This window comes from Egretta garzetta, unplaced genomic scaffold (assembly GCF_000687185.1).
Source record: "Egretta garzetta isolate BGI_Z169 unplaced genomic scaffold, ASM68718v1 scaffold217, whole genome shotgun sequence".
Classification (NCBI taxonomy): domain Eukaryota; kingdom Metazoa; phylum Chordata; class Aves; order Pelecaniformes; family Ardeidae; genus Egretta; species Egretta garzetta.
In genome coordinates, this window is record NW_009260395.1 from 1,244,221 (window position 1) to 1,267,259 (window position 23,039).

The following is a 23,039-nucleotide window of genomic DNA, read 5'->3' on the forward strand; positions in this document are numbered from 1 at the left end:
AAAGGATATATGAGAAGTAGAACTGCTCATGAAGATTTCAGGGACATGTACGCTGCGTTCCCCACTCACCAGCCAAGTGAACAACTTATTGGAAGCATGCAAACTGCCCAACCATTTTCCTTTTTATTAAGCTTATTCAATAACAAAAAACACTAAACCATCCGTTACAACTGTTCAATCCACTGCACCTATTGCTATTTTTTTTTATTAACATATTTTGACTTACAAAGCAAAAAAGAAAATGGTAATGCACATAGTGAATGGATGGGGAAACCTAACACAGCTGGTAATTGATCCTGGAGCAGAAAACAGCTTTTTGTTCTTGGCACTCACAACTGAAGCTCCAACATGCTACAACTTCACAATGAAATAAACTCTCGTACCAATGAAAGCAAATGACAGTAGCTACTACTCACCATGTACAAATCCTCATTGATGCCTAGATATTTCCCGTTACCACAACCAACATCAGCCACTATTGACCCTTTTGGGAGTGATCTGAGAAATTCTACAATTCGGGGCCATGGGCTATGCCTGGTACTGCTGAAGTGCGTGGCAATCTCTTCGTACACCTTGTGTACATATTCTTGCTCCAGCTTTGAGGCCTCCATCTCATTGTGGAGAAATGAAGGTTGCACCTGTCTTTGCTGTCCTTTCTGGCTGTCACAGACAGAGGGATAAACTAGATGCAGATACATAAAAAAAATTAATTTTTTTACAGTCTTTCCTTGTTGGTTAAACTTATTTAGCAAAATAAAACTAAAAGTGAAACACTAAAATGCAAAAAATGCTTCATTCCTCCTTTACCTTCTAAAAACTGAAATGCAGGTCAAACTGCAGAAGCATTTGATGACCTTAAAAGAAGCAACCTGCCCATGTGTACCAGAGGCTGTCTGCAATGATCATTCATCCTGCTATGTTAATGAGGTTAATGTTTTCAAAACTGAGACAGTGTCCCTAATATCAAAGATCATGACATCACTGCAATTCAGCCTCTGAAATTCTGGTCTGAGGGTACAAATGGATTCAATTCCATGTAATTGTTGAGCCACCTATCTATTACTATCCCTACTGCTCTAAGGCACTTACATGGCTCCATCACTGCAGATCTGACTGCTTCTCCTTCTTTAATGTACTTTCAGTCCCCTTCAAATAAAACAACAACAAAAACTGATGGGAACCTGAAGAATACTAGCTACTTCTGTTCTGGTACATTATTACTTGAGGTCCCAATGAAACGCAAGATTCCAGATTGCTTGCCTGGCTCCAGAGCAAGCCAAATGCCTTCCTGTACAGAGGAACTACAGCAGCCAAATGGATACAACCAATTCAAGCCATGTAGTGTGCCCAACCCTGAACCATTCAGGAATGGCTACCAGGGCTGCCAAAACTACCCAAGGGAATAAACCAGTTTGCTCAAAACATCCATTTACATATTGGTGATAAATAAGTTTTGACTTGAGGATCACCTCAAGACACTTACTGCAATTGCAAGGGCTTCTCCTCACTTTCCTGAATGTAAATGATGTCCTTGTTTCCCTTCGATTTAATGTTAAATCTCCAACATCAGCAGTGATTGTTCCAACCTTCTGCCCAAGCTCAGATGCCTGAATGACATCATATTTTCGGGGTGTAATCCTAAAAAAAAGTAACACAAAATAAAAGAATAATTTGCATCAGAAAAAAAACCAATCCATCTTTATAAGGTGGTACTTAAATAGTGTGACAAGTGTGATCACAACATGCTATTTAATGAACTGCTACTTCTCAGTTTTCAACTTTCACAATTTCAGAGGAAAAAAAAAAAAGAGATGCTGACACATAAACTAATTACATTAATTAAAGTGCTATTTAATTGCAAGTAATTACATTTCCCTTTCCTCCCTTCCTTTCCTTCCTTAAATTTTGATTGTTCATTTTTCTAGGACTTTATCTGAGATATTTGCTAAATATAAAATACACCAGTAAAAATGGTGGCTACAGGCATAAAAGCATAGCATTGGCTGAGCTCTACATTAGCAGATTGAAGTTTCTTGTTACAAATGGGCCTCTCCAATGAATTCTGCTTTGCAACAGAATTGCTTTTCTATTTGACAACAGAAGCACACAAGTAGCACACTTGGGAAATTTGCTAAAATGCCTAGAGGAGAAACTCCACTGTAGATCATCTTTCTTGGCCAAAATCTATCAATCAAGCAAACTGGGAGCAGAGCTTCTTAAGCTACTTCTGGATTTGGCGCTGATCTTAATGGAAAAGAAAAACATTTTCGCAAGGACAAAATTCATAAAATTAAAGTGATTTGGTACTTTTTGGGGGCAACAAAAGTTTCAAATAATTTCATTAAGAGATTTACATTACAAAAAAGTACCAAACCCAGGAATTTTTAATAGCTCTACAAATGGATCTTGCAAAGTTGAGAAGAGGAAAAAGAGAAAGTAAAATGTGAAACACAACATGAAAGAAGAGAAACAGCTGTACCCACATGTGGTTTCCCCACCACTTGCACATGGGAAAAAGTAGATACTCTTGGAACAAAATGGAAACTCTTAAGGGAAATAGCTTAGCACTTCAAAGCTGTTACTGTCACACTGAAACGCTTCCTGAACTTAGTCATCAAGGAGATTAATGCACAAATTTCCTCAAGGAAAAAATAAAAATCTCTAAGGAATTTGCCTCTCCGTGAAGTCCCTACAGAGCTGCTGACTTCAAAGTACTTGACTCCCAGCGGGACAAACTCTCAGTATAAAACTGACTTCCATAGTGGTTAGTTGAGTTTAACCCTCATAGGTTGAGCCAAAAGGTGTGTGTGGGGAAGTGTCTTACATCTTTTAATAAAGCAGAGCGTTCAGTCTTGATCCAAATTTCTATTGGAACTTTTTTGCAGGTCACATGAAACCACTGACCAGTGCCTGTACTTAAACAAGAAGAACAATCCGAATGCCCACAAGGCAGCCTGCAGCCTTACCAGCATTCCCGTACTTTGCTCTATGCCATCTTCCCTACCACAGGGAAGCTGAGCTCTAATTGAGTCACAGGGAAGAAAAGAGTGCAGTTCCTTTCTGTTTGGAAATCCAGAAGCAGCACACTGATGCTCCATCTAGATGTTTCAAAAAGGAGACATGGAGCAGCCCCAAGAATGGAAATCTCCCAAAAGGCAGCCACGGAAAGGATGGGATCTAATAAAGAACTGTCTTGTTCATGGCAGATAATTAAGCTATGATGAAATACTCAGTTGACAATAAACAAGACTTCCTAAACAGAAGAACTTCAAATCTCAAGTTTGCAGATTTTCTATTTCTTTTGTACCTGCAGCAATAAGCAAAGCATAGCAGCTAATATTTTCAGAAATAAGTCTTCTTTTTCAAGGTTCTAGTTTCAACCTACATAATTTCTTTTTGCCTATACAATCAAGAACTCCAGACAAAGGCTGGGCTAAAAACAGGCTTCCCAATAACAAAAATAAAATGCTGTGCATGGTCTTGCCTAGCAGAGTTGTTTTACTATTGCAGTGTCAGGAATGGTATTTTGCCAGGTTACCCAATCAAAAATGAACCTCATCAAAAAAAACCATCACAAATGAACCTCATCAGAAAAGCCGTAATTTTACTTTCACCTCTGAGACAAAAAGATCATATCTTTTTTGCTCTCCTTGATGACACTATGTAGCTTACTTCTTAACCATGTTTCTCTTTCAGAGAGAAAAGAACAGAAAACATTTTCCTGTGCGCTAACAGGGTCAAAATGAAGTATCTCATTCCCCTGGCATACAAATATACACATCGAAAACATTTCTAGAATAATTCCAAAATAAAGCCTTCTTCTCTCTAATTTGACTTCTGAGGAATAGATAAAAGGCATCACAAATGATACTAAATACATCCTGACATTATGCATGCAAGTGAATTAACTACACTTGCTTGCTGGATGAATTACCTTGTTGATTACAATAGTATGCTTCCCTAGCATGATGGAATGCTCGCTCCAGTTGAGTATCTTGACACACTACTTCTTTTAAAAATATACAGAAAAACTATTTTTAGGAAAGGCGGACAAGCACTGGGACAGGAACAACTCGTACGTTAGTAGAAAGATCTGGGATCTTCATTTTAAAAGTAGTTTATGTCATTGGATCTCAAAAGACAGTCATCACTTGAAGGTACAAGTGAGTTAAGTAATAATCTCATTCCAGTTCTTAGTAGACAGGTACACTACTGTCCTGGTTTCAGCTGGGAGAGAGTTAATTTTCTTCCCAGTAGCTGGTACAGTGCTGTGGTTTGGATTTAGTACGAGGATAATGTTGATAACACCCTGATGTTTCAGTTGTTGCTGAGCAGTGCTTACACCAGTCAAGGACTTTTTCAGCTTCCCCTGCTCTGCCACAGGCACAAGAAGCTGGGAGGGGGCACAGCCAGGGCAGCTGACCCCAACTGGCCAAAGGGCTATTCCAGACCATATGGCATCATGCTCAGTATATAAAGCCGGGGGGAGTTGGCTGGGGGGCAGCAATTGCTGTCTGGGGACAGGCTGATGAGCAATTGCATTATTATTATTATTATTAATATTAATATTAATATTAATGTAATGTAATTCTTTTCCTCTGCTGTTTCATTAAACTGTCTTTATCTCAACCCACGTGTTTTACTTTTTTCAGATTCTCTCCCCCACCCCACTGGGGAGGGGTGAGCGAGCGGCTGCATGGTGTTCAGCTGCCTGCCAGGTTAAACCACAACTAGCCCAACTTGAATGCCTGCTGGCAAGTAATACAAGTGCCCTGCGTGCATCCTTCAGCCTCCTGGGAGTTTGGCTGCCAGGGCCAGCTTGGGAAGAGCAGAGCTGGTGGCCTTGGAGAAAGCTGTCATGAAGCCAGCCAGAGGCCTCATCAAGGGCCACCCGTCCTTCCCCCAGGAGCTGCTTTTAAACGGAGGCTGTCCCGCTGGGCCGTGCCCCAGCTACAGCCCCAGACACATCACCAGCTGTGATCGTGCACGGCCACTGCCCCACTGAGCCGGGCCTTGACCCAGGAGCTGACGTCCCAATCTGGCCTCAGCCCCACCACCTCACCCCAGCCTTCCCCAACCTGTCGTCCCAACCTGGCCTCAGCCCAGTGCCATGGAGCTGCCTGATGCCCAGGGGGGGAAGCTGTCCCCAGCTCCCCAGGCCAGCAACGTCACTGACATGGAAACTGCACTCTGTTCTCAGAGTTGTAGACAACCTTTCCAAAAGACTGACAAGACAGAATAAGACGCTTATAATGCTGGTATCAGTGTTTAGTCTGGTATACCAAAAACTAAAGGACTCCACTACCCTGGGTTTCTATGATGATGCACGTCAGGAGTACCAGCTGCTTTTTACAACTATTTAATTTAATGAGGGAATATACATGTGGTATAAATGCTCTATAAAAATGAACAATGTACAGGTCACTGGGGAGTTTGTGTTCACCCTTCTTCATAATACAAATTAACCAGTAAAATTAAAAGGCAGAAAAATCTTCTGCCAATAAAAGGGTTTGATGTTTAATTTACACAGAATGTAATTAGTGTTGCCAATTGACTGCTGTAACCACTGATGGCTTGGGTCGAACAAAGAAAAAATATTTACCATGGGCATTTCTGTCCAACATGCGGGTTTCCACATTCTCCTGAAGTGCACTACGGTCACTCTCAAGAGCTCACCAAGGTTTTTAGCATTTTGCCAATTTCAGCACTCCTATTTTAAGTATCTCCCAGTGGTGCATGATTTAAAAAGCATGTATTTAAACTCTACAATAAGCAAAGCCTCAAGACATATTTCAAGAAATCTCTTTTCCAGGATCCCAAACCTGCTCAGTATAATACGGGCTTATCAGTAGATAAAGGCGTCCCTAAAGCAGCTGGGGAAGAGCTCAGAAGACTCCCCTTGGCACCCTCATGCCCTCTGTCACTCTCTTAGGGCAAAGAAGCTGGTGAGGGATCTGGTGCACAAGTCTGATGGGGAGCGGCTGAGGGAACTGGCGTTGTTTAGCCTGGAGAAGAGGAGGCTGAGGGAAGACCTTATTGCCCTCTGCAAGTGCCTGACAGGAGGTTGTAGGCCAGTGGGTGTTGGTCTCTTCTCCCAAGTAACAAGAGATAGGATGAGAGGAAATGGCCTCAAGCTGCACCAGGGAAGGTTTAGGCTGGAGATTAGGAAAAATTTCTTCACCAGAAGGCTTGTCAAGCATTGGAATGGGCTGCCCAGGGAAGTGGTTGAGTCCCCATCCATGGAAGTATTTAAAAGATGGGTAGACAAGGTGCTTAGGGACATGGTTTAGTGGTGGACAGGTATGGCTGGGGTTGGACTTGATGATCTTAAAGGTCTTTTCCAACCAAATGATTCTATGATTCTCTTAAACCAGCCCTTCTCCGAAGCCTTTGGGATATGTGATCCAATGGGAAAAGCTGTAGGCTGAAACGAGATAAAGGAAATGGTGAAGCTAATTGCACTACAAACAAATTCTTTGCCAGCTCAGAGTCATTGAGGACTTTCACACCACAGATGTAAGAGTGATTTCAGAGTGAAACTTCAGTTGTAACAGCAGCAGGAAACAGCAGCTCAGGGACCGGCAATTAACTTCCTAAAATCCCCATTTTTTTCAGTCTAACCTGAGCAGCATCTGAGCAGAGGGCTGAATTTGTATATTAATTATAAAACTTGTCTTGATTTCTTTCAGAGTAATTTTAAATACAGAATGTCATTAACAAATCAAAAAACAACATACACTATTTGTCTATTATCAGCAATGCAGGGACTCTTACACATACCCATGTGTCCACAGGTATCTGGATTCTCCAGCCATCACCAATAAGCTGCATCGGGGCAGCATAATTGCCACTGTACGGCCATCAGGGTGTTTGAAATCCATCACAATCTAAAAAGAAACAAAACCAGCCACCACAAATGAGCATGACTTACAGAGCCCCATTTACATGTCAGGCATTCTTAAGTCCTAGCTTTGTCTGCCTCTTCAACATGTTCATCAGAACATTGCCGTGAAACAGCTATGTTATTTCCTAGTGATGCAAAAGCCTCAAGGTCTTGGTCCTTAAGACTTCTCCCTTTCAGCCCTCTGTTCAAAAATCTGAGGCAGTCACAAATATACGTGAATATACAGATAATTAAAATACTAATATATAAATATTTTCGCAGTAATAGCTGTCTTTGTGAGAACACGGCAGCACTGTTTAATCTCTATGTGTACCTGTGAGGTAGGAAAAGATTACTAACCCTCAACTAAAGGCAACTGCCCAAAAGGAAGAGAGGGCTCATTTGCTGTAACTCAGGCATCTGGAAGTTAGGTACCTGGGCTAAGGCAGCCAGCTACTGTCTTGTGAAGTCTACGCAGAGAGAGACAAGTACCTCCACAGAGTGATTCATCCTGGCCTAAAATGTAGAGCTAAGAGTTGTGGAATGACCCTATGCCCTCTGGAAATGCCTATCCATTCATAGCAGACTGAGCTGAACAATTAACTCAGAGTAGATACGTAACATTTAGATGACCAGTATTAGGTGAGAAACAATTTCCAACCTGCCCACTTTCTTGGAGGTCTGCAGCACAACAAGCACATGCAGTCTCCCAAGATCCTGACTAACATGCCAACTACCAGACCATCCTTTTATTATTTGCCATCTGGCTTTTAGCCATGGCAATGTATTAAGGTAACATTTTCAGCTTTATTCCAATTTCACAGCCCAGATGGCAGTGTTACATTTTGCTTCTGCTTGGGCTAGGAATGTTATCCTATTACATTTCTCAAATGAGAGAAACTCTTGTTGTGGAAAACAAGGAGCAGGTCATTTAAGCAAGCCAAATGAGTTACAGAAGACTTACCAAGAAAGAAAAATGGTCAAAAACTATTCAAGTCAGCAGTTCCAGCTATACTGGAGAATTAGCACTGTGAAAGTGCTGCCACCTGATTTGTAACTTAGTAAGTATGCAATTTTAAAAGCAGACTTACTACAGTATGCCAGATCAAAACAAATTAAACAGTTCTGCTTCTGCATACAGATGCATTTAACAAAGAGAAAACAGTGGTGCAATGATCAGTCATTCAGCACATAAAAAGGGCAAGACAGATACTGAATAAGCTAGACTTCTGAACACTACAAATTACCACTTACAACATTTACTATTTAATGTTCAGCACACTGGAGCAAACTACAATGGCATTTACCTTTTTAGGAAAATAAATATTTATGCTGTAGTACCACCCACAGAGCAGCACAGCTTCTCCTGTTGAGCTATCTAAATTTAAGGCAAGAAATGACGAGGGTGACAGTGGGGCTGAAAGGGGAAAAGAGATGTGGGGGAACAAAAATAAAGCCTACCTATAAGCTCTGATTAATGATTATGAAACACTTCAGTAGCTACCCAAATAGATGAATGGCAGCCACTTGCTAATATACTCCCTTCCCTTGCATTTGACAATTTCTTCTAGGTATCCTCAAAGAAACATGGGGTGAAGAAGGAGGAAACACAGTGGCTTCACAGATCTGATGGGGAGGCTGTCCCATAAGCAAGACTAGGTGCAAGCCTCTGTAAAAAGATGTAGCTATCTGACAAGGCAAAGAAACCAGATGGTGACTACTCAGGACCAGCAAGTAAGGAAAGGAAAAACATGAAAAGTGGGGAGTGAAGTGGTTGGATGAAATGGGTGAGATGGTATCTCAGTCTGTCTTTTGCCTCTCTGGCTCATTGCTATTGGGGGACAGGTGTAAGGGGACAAGGGTTCTTCAGAATTATGGAAGAATAAACTGAACATGAGACTGTCCAGATTCCTTCCTGGAGGCCCAGTTACCCCACTGTCCCTCTTTCTGTGTCAGTAATAGCTACAAAGCCCTATATTTGCAGATTACATTCAAGAGAAGCACTTTCTCCAAGAGTCAATAATTGCCAGCTCTGTGGGGTCTCCTACACTTCCAGCTCCCATCTCCCTCCAGAACCTGGAACAGGACCCCAGTTCCCTTTCAGTTCTCTGTGTGCCAGGCTAAGGGACTCTATATGAAGCAGTGGGAAACAGTTCCTCCAGCTCCCTGCCTTCTCTACTGCTTCACCTCATGCATCTTCAGTTCTTCTTCCCCCCACCAACTGCATGGTTGCCCCTCAGAGCCTCTTAGCAGAAGATGCTCCTCAAACCCTGTCCTATTAACAACTGTGCATCCAAAATAGCAGAGATTCAGAGTGCTCTGTAACAGAGAGCACACTGGGAACAAAAGGCCACACAACTATCCCTGGTAGCTGGATTTTCAGGCAGAAGTGGCAGAAAAATAGCAGGCACTAGAAGAGGAGAGCATGTCCTCCTGGCTGAATTTTAGCTATGCTAAGCCGACAAGAAATATGTGAAACAAGTTTCTGATGGTGCAGAATTTGAGGCTGAAAAGCAGGAGATTACCTATTGTATGCAACATCTGGCTGGTCTAGTCCTCACCAGCACAGGATCCCAGCTCTGTCCCCTGCTCCCTACTTTTCCATGGAGGAAACACTTCTGTATTATCATCTCACACTGTGTGGCTGCTCCCCTCCTAAATGAATACCATCCTTATGACAAGCAGGGATGATGTGGGGGAGAAAATATGAATAAAGGATTAATTTACTTGCATATGGGCAATGGCATTAAGTAATTATCAGCAATTGGAAGAGTCAAAAATCCAAATCCAAAACTGACTTTTGCTTATTAAATAGACTGAGATCCTCAGCTAGAGTATGTTCAAGTTTTGCACTTTTTCTATTAACAACAAATTCTACATTGCAATTCAGACAGAGAAACAAATTTAAGGAACCAACTGTAAACATCTGAAGAAAATTAGCGTAATTCCTATGCTTCATTTATTTATCTAGAATATCTTCACTTGAATGCTTGAAAAAAAACCCTCCAAGCAACAGTATTTCTTCTATTCTTTGTCTATAGTACAGTAAAGAACATTTAACCCAGAAGGGTTTTTGAAGAACTCTGTTCTTGTCTTTGAAAAGCCTATTACTGACTGACGTAGATAACATTCCCACACTCCTATATGTGTCTTTATCCTGGCAGAACATTCTAAATTGTCACTGTCGCACACACAGAGGCACGCACATAAAAGATTAACGCATTTGGTCCTCTTTTTAATTTACTAAGGACTCACAATCAATAAAGCAACTCTGCCACTGCTGAATCAATCTGTTTCAGGACAGCTTTCCTCCACAGGAGCTATTTCCAATTACTATTTTTGGTTTTTACTTATTTTCTTTTTTCTCTTAGGTGGCAGAGTCAATAAAAATCAAATTTCCAGCTAGCCCATGGTGCATCATCCAGGGATTACATTCAAAACTAAAAATAGTGGATATTTGATCTTATACGACTTTTACCTTCTTTCTTTGTGCTATGGAAAAAGTGTGCCTATATATACAGAAAAAAAAAACTTGAAAGAAACAATCAGCTAATAATACCCACTTGCGGCTTTAAATATCTTGTCGCGATGCCAGGTTATTTAAGAGAGAATGCTCATGACAAGGGAGCACATGAAGCAGTAAACAGCTTTCAAGGATGGCTAAACATCAAAGCAAAGCGACACCCACATCACGAACATTGTTCTTGTGGCATCAAATACAGCAAGACGCAAAAACCAGGAAAGAATCCAGCTTAAAAGAGAAGAACTCTTTTTTAACTCCTCAGGGAATGAGAAGTCTGCACCACCTTCCAATGCAGTGGTACTGCACGTCACGAAAAGAGCAGGAGGATGGAGGTGAATGACTGGTCTATCAAATAAGTAACAATCCAAAACCAAAACGGAAATAATGCAACGGGGCTATAAGGACAACCTCAATAAGGATTTCACGGCTGCAGCATGGAACGACATTGTTTTTCTGAGCTCTGTCTCTGAGGCAATTTGTATTTGATGTTAATAGACTACCTTAGACGAAACATATTCTGAAGCTAAAAAAAGTACAATGTGGAATGTTTCTCAAGTCTGACGTTATTTACTGAATTTTCAGAGAGCAAAGACACATTACCAGCCTACACAGCAGTTTCCCACGTATAAAACAGATGAAAAAGAATGTCTACTTCAAAGACAGCTGAGAGGTTTAAAGCCCACACACGGAGCTTGAACAACACAGTGGGGCTTTATGCAGAGACAAGAGCCTGCTGGCTTACACAGAACTGAGGCAATCAAGCAGTAATACACAGTGCCTTTCACTGCAAAAAACCATGCTAAATTCCAAAATTTGGAACTCAGAAAACGTGCTGAATTTTAAGGCAAAAGAGAATGGGATTACCTTCTCCGAATAAACCACGTCATAAGAAATTTATCTTATGTAATCTATGCTGATATTTACATCCTGTATCATGGTCTCTAGCCATACTTCAGAAAATGAGTGCAACGTTGACAATCACAATGACACAATATTTCAGTACTGCCTACCTCAAAAATCTCTCAACACATGCACAGGCCTCCCCCATACCAGATTTATGCCAGAGCATACCAACTCTTGCTAAGCCTGCCTATCTACTTAGGCACTATGGTGATGCTAGTCAGAACCTTAACATACTTACTAGGTTTTCTTTCTTCAAAAACTTTTTTTCCATCCACACAATGCATTACTGTCTTCTTGAATTTTCTGTGCCATTTTAAGTATCTCTATATTTCTTCCTCTTAATTGAAGTGTAGCATATGAATGTTTAAAAACTATTTCAATATACAGACAGTACTTCATTCTTTTCTCTCTGAGGTCTCACCTTGTTAAGATTTTCTTGCTATCCCCTAAGAGGACAGTGCATCCACTGAACAACATAGCAGTATCTCTCCTATCTATTACAGATGCCATTGACTCCACGACACAAATTCTCTTGTCGTCTGTACTCTGTTTACAGGATTCGGGTAGTGCACAAGAAGATGAAAACTACTGCCATTTCCAAGCTAACTCCTGTTGGATGGAGGAGCTTCCAATCCTTTGCAGGCCTTGTCACAGCTAGCTGGAATATACACCACTCTCCTTTTGTACCTGGAGATGCATCTCTTGAGGTTGACCAACTCCAAGTTATTAGAAGTGTTTCAGCCAGTACGCCAACCAGAAGATCTGAGATACGCCATTAACTCCTCCACCGTGCCTCATCACTGACCATTGCCACTGAAGAATAACTGTAGCGATGAAATTTAGCCACTCTGGGTACACCTACATTTCTAACCAAAAGATGATACAAAATGTTAATAAACACCTACAAAATTCAGAATAGCCTTCATAACTAATCCCCAAAGCTCTAACCAGACAGTGTGCACAGTTACGTGCACACCACCTCCTCAGAGGCCACACGGGCCACCAGCGTTCACCCCTCTCCTGGCAATGGGGGCTCCCCTACTTGCGCACCCCTCTTGTGAGCTGTGGGTGCTCCCCCTGCACACACCCGTGACCAAGGCCCCCCAGGCTCACACACAGGCACCCTGGGTGTGTGTCTCCACTGCAGCACCCCGTGCTGTCACTGCACCAGCTGGCTCCTCATGGTGTCCAAGGGGGCGGCTGCTCCCCCCAGCCTCAGCAGAGGTTGGGATGCTGGTGGTACTTCTGGCAGCATCACACCAGCTTTTGACTGCTGCTCTTCCCACCCCAAGGTCTCTCCCTGCTGTTGCAAATTTTTATGCTTCACTCATATGTCTTCTCAGGCTGATTCTTCTTTGTTTCAAAAGCCTTTTTGTAAATCCAAGGTTACTGTTTAATCTTGCTGATTGAATGGACAGACTAAAAGAACACAACAAAACTAATCCATTAAAGACTACCCAAAGTAGCCAGCTCCTACTAACTCTAGAAGTATTAAGTTTCTTTTGTATATCAGGACATTACCTGTAGCCTTTGCACCTTCCCAGATCATTAGCTGTGTTAAAACTCAATGTTGAATATTAGTCTTACATAAAAGACTTACAATCCCTACAGTAAAAGGTGATAGTTGTATTACCACTGCTTCCCTCTCTGTTGCCATGGGTATAAATTTCTCCTTTCTGGAAAATGCTATCTAATGCCAGCATATGGCCTTGATGCCCTTTTGTGAATCCAGAGACAAAGACTCAAGCAAGTTCTCAACAACATCCAATCTACTCAATTTCGCTAACATTCCATTTTCATCCTTTAATAAATAGCCTCCCTAGCTCTTGGTTTAAACTCTTTTGGGACACAGAAAGCAAGAGGCTAATGCTGTTAGTCCTCATTTAATTTCTTTTATTGACTTAACCTTCTCTGCAATATTTTCCAGTCTTTCAGTCATAGATCTTCCTTCACATCTGAGTGCTACTATGCTGACATATATGGAACTGCATTCACCTCCACCAGGATAGAATGTACCCCAGATGTATGAAATCCCTCATTTACCTTTCCAAAGGGAAGAAAATTTCCAAGATTTTCTATCCCATGCTTTCTACTGGAGTAGAGTTCAATGGCAGAGCACAAGAGACTCTTACATATCCTGATCCTAGTGGTCTCCAGGGGGTTCAATCTGTTCAAGATATAATGCCCAGGCATCACAAGAAAGCAGCTCTGCATCATCAAATACATCTCCTCAGACCTGCACTTAATATATTACTGAAAGCAAATAATCCTTATTTACATGTTTAATGCTGTACCAAATGCCAACCAAGAAAGCACCGTACAAGTCCTTATAACACAGAGGCAGCCGTTCTGTAATGAATACAACTTTGTATGCAAACAGGATGACATTTACAGGAGTCTGGTGTGCACATCTGTGTACATGGTGCTGTGCCATACCTGCAATTCTTTCACACATGAAAAACTTTCAAGTTCTCAAGATATTTTCAATATCTAAGTAGAAAAGGAAGCATTTCAGGGTTCAAAAAGAGCATATCAGCTTTTTAAAATCACTGATCATTTACAAATATCTGTGGAAACACATTATAATCAGCAACTTCCATGTTACCGAGGTTGCAAATACGCATAAGCAGGACTCTCTTCACCCATAATTTTATTCCCATGACACCTTACCTGTACATTTATCATTCTGTCATTGACCCTTATAACCTTTAATTACAAGTTTTCTACAACAGAAGCAGTGTAAAGGATTGAACAGGGCTTCCACATAACAAATAATAATTGATACAGAACAAACCAAGCCTTGGCTCAAGTAATACTGCCAAACGTGTAATTAGAAACACCTATGGTAATGAGAGAGGCATTTCCAGGAAAGAGGACCCGAAATACTTACATTCAGGTGGTACGCTCATACCACATACTAGTGTGCCACTGCTGTTGTGTAACAGTCCAAGTCCTTACAGGTTCAGGGTATTTCATGGCACAGGTAAAATGGGCTGCACGTTCATCATCCTATATAGCGGAAAACCGCCTTCCCTTACTCTTCACAAACATCAGGGTTCTTCATCAGACCTTACTCTCCTCTGCAGGTCTCAGCTTTTTGCTTTTAATGCTGTAGTACAGGAATCAGAATCATAGAATGTTTTGGGTTGGAAGGGACCCCTAGAGGTCATCTAGTCCAACCCCCCTGCAGTGAGCAGGGACACCGCTAACTAGATCAGGCTGCTCAGAGCCCCGTCCAACCTGGCCTGGAATGTTTCCAGGGATGGGGCCTCCACTACCTCTCTGGGCAACCTGTCCCAGTGTTTCAACACCCTCATTGTAAAGAACTTCTTCCTTATATCTAGTCTAAACCTACCCTGGTTTAGTTTAAAACCATTACACCTTGTCCTGTCACAGCTGGCCCTACTAAAAAGATTTTCCCCACCTTTCCTATAGGCCCCCTTTAGGTACTGAAAGGCCGCAATCAGGTCTCCCCACAGCCTTCTCTTCTCCAGGCTGAACAAGCCCAACTCTCTCAGCCTGTCCTCATAGGAGAGGTGCTCCAGCCCCCGGATCATTTTTGTGACCCTCCTCTGGACCCACTCCAACACTTCCATGTCCTTCTTGTGCTGAGGGCTCCAGAGCTGGGCGCAGTACTCCAGGTGAGGCCTCACCAGAGCAGAGTAGAGGGGCAGAATCACCTCCCTCGACCTGCTGGCCACGCTTCTTTTGATGCAGGAAGCCAAGCCAAGTCATAGGGTGGGAATATTCATTTAGTTCAAGATTAAGACATCTGTGTTTGGGCATAGATTTTTAAAAATCCTATTAGGGAACTGAAACCTGTGAAATCAGATGCTAGATGTCTAGTTTAGCATGAGCTGAAACACCCCCTAGGCTGGACTGACTCAATCCCCATTGATTACAGAGGAGCTCAAGCATGCAGTATACATGTACACACCTACTTGTAAACACTAAAATGTGTGCGCCTTAATCCTGGACTGAATACCCCTGACAACAAGTTATTAAATAAGGCACCCAAGTATGGATTCAGCAGACGCCTCAACTCTGTTTAAAACAGTCATGTCTTAATTAAAACCTTTCTTCACTATTATCACTGTAATCTTGCCCCCTACATACTGAGAAAGTGGTATGGAAATAGTCCAGTGCTGAATACCTGTAACTCAAAGGGATAAAATGATGAGTTTACTTAGTCTGAGTTTGAAACAAGAGTCAACTAGTCCTTCTCACAACTCCATCTAACAGCTGTCCCAGAGACCATTACAATAACAGAGAATTGCCAGAATACAAGATATGCAAGCTGTGCCTTCCCAAACTAATTCCTGCATCATACCTCACAAGAGCTGACAAGACACAGTTTTTAATCTATTGCTATAGAAACTACCATATGGCCTATTTCTTAAGCCTCTACATCCTCACTGTAAAAGGGAAATCTACTGAGGAACAGAGATCTGGGCATGAATTTACAGAAATGGCTTAAAGATATAAAGAAAAGTCATTCCTTAGCAGTCAAAAGCATATAATTCTCAAAAAACCCCAAAAACAACAACAAAAAAAAACCAAAGAAAACCAAAAGCCATCTTCTTGGTTAATGATGTCTCCTAGGGCCATAAAGTATAATTCAAAACACAGCATGACACAGAAAGACTTCTTTAAAATCATTTGAAGAAAACTGTTTTATCAATTCACACAATTGCTATGTTTCACTCCCCAGAAGTACCACACATCTGAAATATACGTATTGATTTTAAAGCAGGTAAGACAATCAAAAAGGAAACCCACATTTTGATGTTTGGATAGGCAATATTCCAACACTGCTGATTTTCATCAGAAGCAATGTAATCTCTTTCTTGTCTCATTCTCTTTGCCTGCTTCATTAGCCCAACTAGTGTCTTCACATAATGCAGCCAAAAGTTATACAGAAGGGCCTTACCAGGGCCTCAGCATCTGGCCCTGAATTTACAATGGTTTGCATGAACATGCACTGCAGAGAGATGCACACAGTAACAGAGGAAGAGGAGGAACCTCACAAGGAACTGTGAAGTGTCCAATTTTCCCTGCTTTCAGCTGCACTATCAAACTCTGTTTCTTCCAACCATTATTCTGCTGCTCCAGCAAACAGACCAAACCTGCACCGCCCCTGTACTGCACCAACAGGCTGCCTGCCTACTTTCATCTCTGGTAAGAGCATGTACCTCTCCTTTCCTTGATTTGGAATCTTTCTGTCAAGTGTATCAGCATCGCAGGCTTGACAGCTCTGGCTCCAGCATGCTTTTAACCGCTCTAAACTGCCAGCTCCTCAATGAAAATTTCCAGAGTCAACTCTACTGAAACAAGAGCTCTGCGGAGAAACTCCTCCCGAAACACTCAACGTAGCTGGAAAGAAAAACAGAAACAGAGCACTGCAGTATGCAAAATGCTCAGGTTTGTAAAGATAGTATAGATGCAGAGACTTCAAACCCCATTTGTTATACTTTGGTATTATAAAAGTCCAGTTCAAAGCCAAGAGAGACAACACACCACAGCAGGAGCTTAACTTGTTAAGCTTGTTTCTTTGCTTATAGATTACTTGTGATTGACTACTTGTCATTTCTACATGAAATTTGCTACAGTCTTAAAATAGGCTCCTATGACAATAGGGATGACATCACTGGCTAATGAAATTAGATTTCTTTATTGAATTCCAGAACTGAAGTACGACTGAAATGCAACAGCTAAAGATAACGACTTTTTAATGCCCCAGAGTTCAGCCTGTTTGCTGTTAATTTGTGGCAGACACCAGGATTCCATTTCATGCATCAAGTACTGATCTTCTAAAAATAACCTGGGGAATAGAAATAACCTCCACTGATAAATCTCTTGCAGAAATTAAAAATTCTTTAAAAAAAAGAAATTAGTGACTCCTCAAACAATACAGAGGTTTCTATAAAAAAAATACTCAACTATATTTCAAGAATGACAATCCAAAACCTGACTGAAACAATTTCAGCTGTAAAAATATTAATTGAAATGTAAATTTAAATACTCTGTTAGTTTTCTTCTATCACAATGATTACATTTTTCACAGGAACAAATAGGAATTTCATATTTAAACAGTTAATTCATCCTACCACCACTTAAAAGTAGTTCATGCATCATAGTGAAAGGTACATGGGGGGAGTGAAGTGGAACGAGAGAGGAAAAAATAAGGTTTTAGTTTAAAAAGAGCAATATCATAATCTAATTATTTTTTCAAGATTTTCATCTATCTACATATTTCCTGCCACAGGAAAACCAATTAGAAATCTGAAGCAATAGCAAGACACTTTTTAGACAGTACGTTTGTTTCCACTGAAAAATTTCAATATCTCTATTTGTGTGCCACAGTAAAGCCATAACAGCCAGACGTCTGAGGATTGGAAATGAAATGATGCTGCCTCAGCATACAAAATAAGCACACTACAGAAACAGCAAATAGCCTGGAGACAACAGGTTCTGTTAAAACAGAATCGAGTTGGTAAAGGAATTATGCAGAAGTTTTCCTTCATTATTTAGCAGCTATGACCACAGTCATAAAACTGTAAGCCCTACTGCAGACTTCAAATATTTTACAAAGTAAAATCACTCACAGTAGGGTTTTGGTGTGATTGTGAGAAAACTAACTGGAACTATATGACATTTTTCATAGCATCTCCACATATTTTTCTACGCGATATTGAATGGGTTTCACTTTCAAATTCCTCCTAATTGCAGTTTCTTTTGTCTCTTTCCACATTTACCTCAGATGCACTGCTGATACAACTGCCCAGAGGAGCTCAGGAGACAAGAACAACATTCTTCCCATGTCCCCTTCTCAACACCAACAACTCAAAGTAAACACCGGATGCTAAATCAAGCAACCAACTGACCAGGAAGAAAGCAAAGTGATGGGAACCAGGAGGAGCTGCAGCTCTGCCTTCCTTCTCAGCATCCAAAATAATGGTCCATGTGCAAGAAACATGAAACTGCTACACAAAATGGAGTAAGGCAACTTCCCACTCCAGCAGACCCAGGAGAAATATCTCAGCAAGTCACAGCATATTCTGCAGATCAGAGTTCCCACAGCAATCAAACTACAGGCTGCCCTTCCTTCCTCAGCACTGACTCAGGATTCCAGCCACTTGAGGACTTACCAGGCCTTGCATAGTGGGAAACAGCTCTATGGAAAGGCATGGTAGATGACAAGTTTTTCTTATGTGGAGAGGAAGGAAGGCTGGTACGAATCCAACAAAAAAGAGACATGAGACAAAGCTTTGCACAGCTATTTGCCCAGCTGCCACACAGCTTCCAGAGAAATAGTGCTAGTATCATTGTTCTGGGGGCAATTCTGTCCAAATGCTCTTGCAGCATCTCAGTGCAAATCAAGATTGGTTAGGAGATTCCTACAGCACCTGAGAAACAAATGCTTGTCTGCATTAGTTATTATTAGGTACTGCAGGACAGATTCCCTCTAAACAATTTACATGAAAGCTGGGCTTTCAAGAGCCTTACAAAGGTTAAAATAACTGATCAGGTGGAAACATCAGCAGGACACATTGCTATCTGTGAACAGAAGCCTGTATGTAAATGAAGAAGACACATCCAGCACAGAAATAAACACTCAGAACAGTATGTTTACTGAATATTTACCTTTCCCAAAAAAGAGAGTAACGTTGTTATAAATATTCCCAGGGAGGGCTGCAGGCTTTGTTGCTTTTCTCAGAAGGCACAATTCTATGTTCACTTACATCAATGGAAAACTCTCCCTGGGTTTTGATGGGTCTTATCTGATCCAAGCTCAATGACAGTACATTACGGTATGGCTTGGTCAGAAAGAAACACACAGGATATATTTATACAGAGTAAATAAAGAACAGGAGAGACAGATTTATGAAGCCTGATGCATTTAACTTGTGGTGCTCAGGACACCTTTCACATGGAGAAGCTCTTCAGTAGTTTTCAAAAATGAAGTACCACTTTAAATGGAACAAACCGATTAAATTTGGCATACAGTTCTATATACAATCCCTCTGGGTTTCCAGCTAAATGATACAGAAACTGTGCAAATCACCATTCTTCAAGAACTGATAAAATCCATGACTGTAAGAAGGGTATAGCTCAAGAAACCTGTCTTACAGATCTGAAAAGCGCACTACTGAGCTTCAGAAATCCCACCAGACTCACTTAAACTTCTGAACTCAGCATTAGGTTGCAGTGACTAAAATTAATGTCTTCCATTTGGGTAAAGAGACATTTTGGTTCTGCCAATCCAATCTCTTTTTAAATATTGATTGCTCTTACTACTATTTCACCCACTACAACCATGCTGCTAGCATGGACAGAGGAAAAACTTTGGTATAGTCACTACCAGAGCAATCCCTTAAAGAGAAAGATGTTTTCTGCCTTCCCTTAAAAAAAAAAATAAAGCAACGTAAATATAAACAGTAAATTAAACTGAATCAGCAACTAATCAAGATAAGCAAAATAAGAGCAGGACCACAAAGTTAACACAACATCCAGTGCCTGCCTACCTTGTTAAAGCTCATACAAAATTTGAAACAGGTACTGTCAAAGGCTGGGTACAATCTAGACTTTCTAAAGGCTTCTGATAAAAATCTCTCAAGCAGTTATTGCAGAAACAGCTGCTGCTATTGCAGCTACAGATTTCTGTTTCTTAACAAAGACAGATTAGAAATAGATCAACAGATAAGAAGTAAAAGTGCAGGAAAAAATGGTCAATTATCAGCCTAAGAGATAAGTAACAGCAACCTACCTCTTTCTATCACTTCTAAGACAACCATCAGTCATACGTATTTCAAAAGATCTAGTGGCGTTTTTCTTTGTAACACTGCTCTGCTTTCAAGGCTTAAGAGAGTCACAGCTTTTCTTTAGAGATCAAAGCACTTAACATCTGCAGGCTCATGTGATGAATATGTGTTCAGATGAACAGAAGTTAGGCAAAAGTCAAAGATGATCCACACGCAGCCCCACTTTTTAACCTTGAGCCACAAAACTGACACAAAACCCTGAAGCTTCCTTTCTGCAGGCATGAAGTCAGGAGCCTAGCCAGAGCATCACAGCAGCTCTCAGTGTTTATACCAGCCTTCTGCCAGGCCAAGGCATAGGGATGAGAAGCAGAGTAAGGTACTTAAGGAGGAAAAGCAGAAGCTAAGGAGAAGAGAATGACAAGCCTAGGGCTTCCACATCAGGGCTGGATATTAGGAAAATGGGACAGAACAACATAAATCATAGTGTGGTGCCAAGACAACACACCTTTTAGGAAAACTATGGCTGTGCTTCACCCTCTGCATGGGCCAGTGGTGTCCCACAGCAGTCTTGACAGAGATGATGAGGAGGGACTGCAGGGCGTCGCTAGCTGTTTATTGGGGGTAAGATCTGCAGCCAGGAAGGGAAAATTTTTTTACGGGTACTCTGATAATACTACTTAGCTCGTTACAGAAATGCTACCTCTGTATTTCTAAAATTCTAATGAATCGAGGCTTACATGACAGCATGTAAAACAGCAAATTAGGAAAAGTGAAGAAACAGAAATCTCAATATTGATCAAGCTCCTGCTGCAAACACGCAAAAGGAAATGTGACACAGGCTTTAACTAGGATTTTCTGAGACAGCTGCAAACTTGGCCAGGCTCCTACGATGAAACACTGTAAAATTACGTATCTTTAGAGACACCAAATGGAGACACTGAAAATAACACCTAACTCAAATAAAAACAGAAAGCTGTCCACAGAAAGGACTGTTCTTTGTTTTGCAGTACTTTGTTCAAACTCATGGACACAGTACATATGGTTTGCCTTTAAGCTTAATAAAAATCACTCTGAACTAAGTTTACCCCATTGTTTTTCTTCTACTACGACAACTTCCAAATTAAAGAAAGTTGTACTCAATAACACAACACTGAAACTGGTATTCGTTAATATTTTCCAGTGTATCAGATCCTATATGGAAAGGGTGAATGTGGTGATTTATAAAACGCCATTACAAGCCCACAGGGCATTCTGAAAGTCTCACTTTATTCAGCAGTTTCCCAGGACATGCCAAAGAAATGGGTCAAAACCAGAAGAGATTAGCCTGAGACCCTCACTTTTCCTGGAGCACTATAGGACAAGACGCATCACGTCTCATTGTTTTGCCCTCAAACTATTTAGTAGGAATTTATAAGCATTTATAAGCAAGGAAGTACATAGTACTAGTGAGATTTTTCTCCTTCAAATCAGCTTTAATCTGTCTTGTAAACGCCCAAAACACAATGTATTGCACCAATTAGAACAAAATTGAGCCACTTGACAGAGCTGTTCCATATGACTGAGATAGGAAAGAGAATCTTGCACCTACATTTCTGCCTCATTTCATACAAGCTTAACAACTTGGATTGCTGTAGGTTATCTGATGCAAGACAAATGCAGCGTTGTGAAGAATCATGCCCTTATTTTCTTCTCAATATTGTTTGTTTGAATTTAAAATGAACATATATGCCACATGGCAATAACTATTCCTTTTTCAACATAAATCAAGTTTGCAAAAACGAATCAGACTTGCAATGATTCCTCTAACAAAACAGTACAAAGTGCTTTGTTACTGGATAAACTAATTCGCCACTAAGGAAGAGACTGATTCTCAGTAATGTGATTTAGGCTGCCAGGTATCACAGAAAATGGCATTAGCACAAACTGCAGTTGGAGACATGTCGCTAGTGGTGTACCCTAGGGGTTGATACTGGGGCTAACACATCTTCATTAATGACCTAGATGATGGGGCAGAGTGCACCCTCAGCAAGCTTACAGACAACACAAAACTGGGAGGAGCGGCTGACAGACCAGATGGTTGTGCCACCACTCACGGGGACCCGGACAGGCTGGAGAACTGATGCCAACAGGAACCTCATGAAGTTCAACAGAGGGTACTGACAGGAGGTTGGCAAATGTGATGCCCATCTACAAGAAGGGCCAGAAGGAGGATCCAGGGAACTACAGACCTGTCAGCCTGACCTCGTTACTGGGAAAGATTATGGAACAGTTTGTCTTGAGTGTGCTCACCAGGCACATGGAGGACAATCAGGGGATCAGGCCCAGCCAGCATGGGTTCATGAAAGACAGATACTGCCTGACCAACCTGATTTCCTTCTATGACCAGGTGACATACCTGGTGGATGAGGGAAAGGCTGTGGATGTCGTCTACCTGGACGTTAGTAAAGCCTTTGACACTATTTCCTACAGCATTCTCCTGGAAAAACTGGCTGCCTATGGCCTGGACAGGGATAGTCTTTGCTGAGTAAAAAACTGGCTGGATGGCCAAGCCCAGAGAGTTGTGGTCAACAGAGTTAAATCCAGTTGGCAGCCGGTCACAAGCAGCGTTCCCCGGGGCTCAGTTCTAGGGCTGGTCTTGTTTAATATCTTCATCAATGACCTGGACTAGGGGATCAAGTATACCCTCAGTAAGTTTGCAGATGACACCAAACTGGGTAGGAGTGTCGATCTGCTCAAGGGGAGGAGGGCTCTGCAAAGGGACCAGAAAAGGCTGGATCCATGGGCTGAAGCCAACTGTATGAAGTTCAAGAAGGCCAAGTGCCGGGTCCTGCACTTTGGTCACAACAACCCCATGCAGCGCTACAGGCTTGGGGAAGAGTGGCTGGGAAGCTGCCTGGTGGAAAAAGACCTGGGGGTGCTGGTTGACAGCCAGCTGAATATGAGCCAGCAGTGTGCCCAGGTGGCCAAG

At 41.5% G+C, this 23,039-nt stretch overlaps 1 protein-coding gene across 2 annotated transcripts in view; it reads right to left on the minus strand.

Moving 5' to 3' along the window:
• The window catches only part of ALKBH8 (alkB homolog 8, tRNA methyltransferase), a 50,417-nt gene that overhangs the window by 10,935 nt on the left and 16,443 nt on the right, over window positions 1-23,039 (minus strand). For both annotated transcript variants that reach the window (XM_009643045.2, XM_035898513.1), the window contains exons 8-10: window positions 6,781-6,887; window positions 1,484-1,638; window positions 417-682 (exon numbers count right to left, since the gene is read on the minus strand). In XM_009643045.2, the coding sequence (XP_009641340.1) occupies window positions 417-682; window positions 1,484-1,638; window positions 6,781-6,887 (528 nt within the window). The remainder of the gene's footprint in view (window positions 1-416; window positions 683-1,483; window positions 1,639-6,780; window positions 6,888-23,039) is intronic.